The following is a 5,627-nucleotide window of genomic DNA, read 5'->3' as shown; positions in this document are numbered from 1 at the left end:
CTGGGTACAATAATCACTTGATTCAATTGGGAGTTAATCTTCCGGATGATTGTGTCATTGACAGAATTCTCCAATCACTTCCACCTAGCTACATGAGCTTCGTGATGAACTATAACATTCAAGGGATGGATAAGACAATTCCCGAGCTCTTCGCAATGCTAAAAGTTGCGGAGGTAGAAATCAAGAAGGAGCATCAAGTGTTGATGGTCAATAAGACCACTGGTTTCAATAAAAGGGGCAAAGGGAAGAAGAAAGGGAACTTCAAGAAGAACAGTAAGCAAGTTGCTGCTCAGGAGAAGAAACCCAAATCTGGACCTAAGCCGGAAACTGAGTGCTTCTACTGCAAGCAGACTGGTCACTGGAAGCGGAACTGCCCCAAGTATTTGGCGGATAAGAAGGATGGCAAGGTGAACAAAGGTATATGTCGTGGTTTTGTCACGGCAGATGTCCTAGCGAAAGGACTTAGTCGTGGAGCCATCGCAACGGGTTAACTCGAAGGGGTTAAAGCGGACACAGGGACACAGAGAGTTTATACTAGTTCGGCCCCTTCGATGAAGGTAAAAGCCTATGTCTAGTTGTGATGGAATTGATGGGGTTTCGATGACTAGGGAGCAACAAGCTTCGCCTAAGTCTCGAGTTGTGGTTGTCTGTCCTTGAACCGCTGTCGGGTCACCCCCTTATATACACGGGTGATGCCCGTCGGTTCACAGAGTCCCAATCACTGGTTCATACTCGTATCCGGGTTGGTCTCTCCTTATTCCTAACTTACAATACAAGTTTACATACAAAGCCGGTTTACGGCTACAAGTGTTGAACCGACTACGGCCTTGGGCCCTCATCTATCTTCTTGGGCTTTAACACTCTTGGACTACTGATGAAGTTAACCCGGCCCTGGTAGGCCGGTTTACGCCCAGTAGTAATATCCCCAACATTAGGCCCCAGATTGATTTGAACGAGTTCATGTCAATCCTTAGCAGAAATCTTCATCTTCAGCATCTTCTTGTAATTGTTGAACCGTCTTGATGTCACCTTCTCCAATTGCTGTTAAACCGGAGTGACGTCATCTGTCATAAAGAAAGTATCCATAATATCTCTTCATTTAGTAGACCTGCGAAAATCGAGGCGATAGCTCCGTTCCGTGGCCCCTGGTTTGTCGTGCCTGACACATGTCCTTTTGCCTTATAAATAAGACCGAAGGGTCATTTCCTTTCTTTTCTTCGTGCCTTCTCATCTTCGTCTTCCTTGCGTCGTCAGCTTCAGAGCTCCGCCGCCGCCGTCGTCTCCAGCACCGACCTTGGCCGCTGCATCAACCTGAACGTACGAGAAAACCACGGTGATCTTCCGCATCCTCCTCAGCTCTGGTAAGTCCTCTGTTCTTCTCAACCTAGATCTGTTCTAGGGTTTCTTGTTCTTGTGGTGTTCATCGACTGTTCCTGTTCATGTATTAATCCCTGGATAGATCTGTGAAAACCCTGTACTGAACATTAGTAGCTTTTCGCATCCAACTGTAGTCTCATGTTCAAATCCATGGATCTCATCTGTATATCTGCCCATTGATTTACTTCCGCTCTATGCTAAGCCTTTGAATATTTTTTCTGCTTTTCTGAACTTGCTTCAGATCCATTGCTGTAATAGAACTTTTGTGAAACCTGTTTCTGCATACCTAGCCATCCACAACCACAAGTGCTTTCAATGTTTAGATCAGGCGGTTTAACTTGGTGGAGAAAAAATTTAATGAACCGGTATATGCCATTAGTCCCCTTGTTGAACCGCCAGAACCCTTTAGGCAGACACTGTCGTTTCATAGAACTCCGGTTTAGATGCAGCTGTCTCCGGTTTAATATTGTACACACCGGTGCACACTTGTCCAACACATTCTTGAACCGGACTTACTTATTTTGTAGATTTCATCATGGCCAAACAAGTATATGAGTGCAACTGGGCCCCTTCTCGCGTCACAGAAACTCAATTGAACAACTTAGTCCTGACTGGCGCTTTAAGCAGCAAAAACACCATCCATTGGAGAGTCCCGGGCAAAGAGTGTCCTCCCACACCTCGAGAAGGAGAGGTTGTCGTATTTGCGGATCACTTAGCCCGCGGTTTTAATCCGCCCGGTTCAAAATTCTACCGGGATGTCTTGGCCAACTTCCAACTCCGTCCGCAAGATATTGGCCCCAATTCTGTCACCAACATATGCCATTTCCAAGTACTTTGTGAGGTGTTCTTTCAAGAGGAACCCACAGTCGAGTTATTCAGAGATTGTTTTCATCTAAACCGCCGCACAGAATTTACTGATGGCTCCAATATGGAACTGGGTGGTATGGCGATTCAGAAAAGGAAGGAGGTTACTTACCCTCACGCAAAACTGCACAGCCATCCCCAGGAATGGAATCAGACATGGTTCTATTGCAAAGACACCTCCCCTGCTAATGAAAATCCCTTGCCTGGCTTTCGTCCGGAGCGACTTAGCAATACGCACCCCTTTCCACAAAGGTTGACTGCTAAGGAGAGGAGTAAATATGCTCCTCAACTGTCCAAGCTCAGAGCCTTTATGGCCAACGGTTTAACAGGAGTTGATCTCGCTCGTTGTTGGATATCATGGAGCATACTGCCCCTTAGTCAACGCTCCGGTTTGATGTGCGAATATACGGGTAGTGTTGACGACCCACTGCGACACGTGAATATCCAGCTCACCGACGAAGAAGTCACAGAAGCTGTGAAGAAAATTTCGAACGAACCGGAATACATCTGTGCCCGAACCGGCCTGCTTCCTTTCTGCGCCACCAACAAACCGCCAGCAGTAAGATTTGGACTGTACTTTTTATTGATCATATCATTGCTATTTATATATATTCTTTAACTTCAACTACTGCTTAAACAGGGCGATGATCCGTTTTGGAGCAAGAAGCTTCCTCAGGAGAAACCAGACAAACTGGAAAAACCAATCCGGCCAAAGACGAAAGTCATTAAGAGGCCTGCTCAGAAGAGGAAAACCACTTCATCTTCTGATCCGCCCGCTGATGACGATGTGGGTAATCCGGACCTTGAGGTAGAACTTGATTCACTTGGCTTACTTTTTACACGCCTTATTGATGATAGTATTTGTCAGGATCATGCTGAAGCTAGCCATGCTGATGCTGCAGAGGTAATTACTCTCTCTTCTGATTCGAACTTTTTGCCTTCACTAAAAATCCGCCAGGTAAACCGGAAAGTTAAATTTTCTCATCCTCTTGCTTACTTGGATCCCAAATTTCTTATGAAGACCCAACAACACGAAGCTCGCCGCACAACTCGGCACAGCAGCCAGGTAGTTACCTCCGCCGGTTTACCGAACAGTCCGGTTCGGAAACGCCGTTCAGAGGTCTCTGATTTGCTTGTCATTACTTGTCATAAAGCGGGTTGTGTTCGTCAACCGCTTAACCCATCTGACTCCAATTATCAGGTTACTTCCCACTCCTCTTCTGGCGAGTCAACGGGTACTCAGCTGCCACCGCTTAAAACCGTGCTTGGGTAAGTTTACACTTATCATAATATTTCTAGTACAATACCTTGTAACATACACTATTTTTGACTTTGCTACTCCTTTCAGGGCCAAGCCTAGGCCGAGCAAGAAGGCTCGCATGGATAAAGCGGCCGCAGAAGAAACTGCCCCTGAACCGGACAACACCCCAGATCTTGAAGCGGCTATCCGTGAAGACATGCCCAACGACCCGCCAGTGCAAGATGAGATTTTTATTGCTGAAGAAAGGCCTGTTGACGCCTCCGGTCCTGCCGACCAGCCTAGAAGTCCCGTCCGGATTGAGAAATCCACAAGTCCATCCAAGAATACTGGTAATCCGACAGCCCCAATGCAAACCGGTGACACCCAGGATGATGAAGTTGTTATCACTGCTGTCGGCCATACCGAACCAAGAAATCCTGTCGCTTTGTCCAAACATACTGCTAAGGACGAATTTGCCGCAATGGGCAAGGGCAAGTGGAATGTCGACTTGGCGACTTATGCTGCTCTGAATGCCCAAGATCTCCATTCTGGCTACCTGAACCGGCTGTATACCAGTCGTGATTATGATGCCGGTTTAGTGAATATGATGAAAGAGAAATTTGAGGTAACTTCCATATGCCTCTTTCCTGCTTGGATATTTTAATCTTGCTGATTCTCCTAGCCCCCAAGGACCGGTTTGTAAATTTCTTTCAAACCGGGACTTGTGAAATATAAAGCTAAATACTTCAGAATATGCGGATGTAGCCCCCAAGGGCCGGTTCAACTTAATGTAGTTAAACCGGGACTTATTAATATAAACCTGAATGCTTCGAATTTCACTGATGTAGCCCCCAAGGGCCGGTTCAACTTAATGTAGTTAAACCGGGACTTTAAGTAATTGAATATAGCAGCATCAGAACATACTTGAGCAAATAGCCATTAGCCCCCAAGTGCCAAGTTGAATACTTGTATTGAGCTTGGGACTTTGTAATCAATTGACAGTTGTAGATCAAATATGCATTAGCCCCCAAGTGCCAAGTGCATAACTTCTTATGTGGTTGGGACTTCAATTCTTATACCGTTTGTTAAGCCATATAACTGTCTGTATGCAGGCTGAGCTGAAGACCAAAGAAAATCAACTCGCCGATCTTCAAGAAAACTTGAAATCCCAACAAGCTGAAACCTCAAAGGCGAAAGAGGAATTGACCAGCGCTTTAAGCGTCATGGAACAGCTGAAGGAGGGCTTCAAGAAAGAGTGGACGGATTGGGCCACTGAGAAGGCCGCTTTGACCAAAAAAATTGAAACTGCTGAGGCCGCCCTTAAACCGGTAACAGATGAACTGACCAGCGTAAAGCGACAAGTGCATGCAATGACTGCCGCCATCTTTGGTAAGCGTCTTTTGACTTCTGTAATAACTTGACCTTCCTATGATAGGTCCGGTATGTGAACTTTTCTATCATGTTGCAGGCACCCGCATTGGTCACTTGGGGTCAGATGTTCAGATGAAATTGAAAGCTGCCTACACATTAATCGAACAGCTGTATACTGGAGCGCAGCGGATCATCTCGACTGCATCACATAACAACCCGGCACCCACGTTAATTCAAGATACTCTTAAGAGGTTGTCAATGCTTCCCGCCTGGATTGAAGAGCTGAAGAAATCTGCTGCTCGAACCGGTGCCATCAATGCCTAAATCCGGGCAAAAGCATGGGTGCTGGATTTCGATCCTGTTGAGGCAGCTCAGGGCTATCCCAGTTTGAAGGAAGACGGCTCAGAGTTCCATGAAGATGACCTGAGAGCGATAAACCGGGCGGTGCGCCCTCTGGCTTGTCAATTGGTGGAAGAGGCAGACTTGACACATTATCGTTGCCGCTGCTGAACCAGAAACCACCGCCGTGGCAGTCGATGAGTGAAGCGCTGCTTGTGTACCGGCCATGAATATTCCAACCCGGTTGGGCAGATCAGAGGGGTCCGAAATACTGTCGCCATCGGAACAGCCCCCAATCCGGCCATCTTGTAGCTGATACAAAGACTCAGTTTCTCTGGTTGACGACTCGTCGCCAGAGTAAACGACGGTCTCGCCACCAGATTCCGATCCATCCTCATAACTTCCTCCATGGATGACTCCCACGAAGGCACGTTTC

The 5,627-nt window shown here is 46.8% G+C and overlaps 1 protein-coding gene across 1 annotated transcript; it reads left to right on the top strand.

The window, feature by feature from the left end:
• The first annotated feature begins 3,962 nt into the window (after positions 1-3,962).
• On the top strand, positions 3,963-5,176 carry LOC147962989 (uncharacterized). The gene is made up of 3 exons (XM_087529432.1): positions 3,963-4,106; positions 4,594-4,870; positions 4,950-5,176. Exons 1-3 carry the CDS (start codon positions 3,963-3,965, stop codon positions 5,174-5,176), a joined length of 648 nt encoding a protein of 215 aa, XP_087385558.1.
• The last annotated feature ends 451 nt before the right edge of the window (positions 5,177-5,627 follow it).

Source organism: Triticum urartu, chromosome 6A, assembly GCF_056163025.1.
Source record: "Triticum urartu cultivar PI428250 chromosome 6A, HENAU_Tu73, whole genome shotgun sequence".
Lineage (NCBI taxonomy): Eukaryota > Viridiplantae > Streptophyta > Magnoliopsida > Poales > Poaceae > Triticum > Triticum urartu.
Note: the sequence above shows the minus strand (reverse complement) of the source record. Positions and strands in the feature narration are given on the sequence as shown.

Coding starts and splice junctions, on each gene's coding strand:
- LOC147962989 (XM_087529432.1), top strand. CDS start 3,963: ATGGGCAAGGGCAAGTGGAATGTCGACTTGGCGACTTATGCTGCTCTG. Junction 4,107..4,593: donor TGATGAAAGAGAAATTTGAG/GTAACTTCCATA, acceptor GTCTGTATGCAG/GCTGAGCTGAAGACCAAAGA. Junction 4,871..4,949: donor AATGACTGCCGCCATCTTTG/GTAAGCGTCTTT, acceptor ATCATGTTGCAG/GCACCCGCATTGGTCACTTG.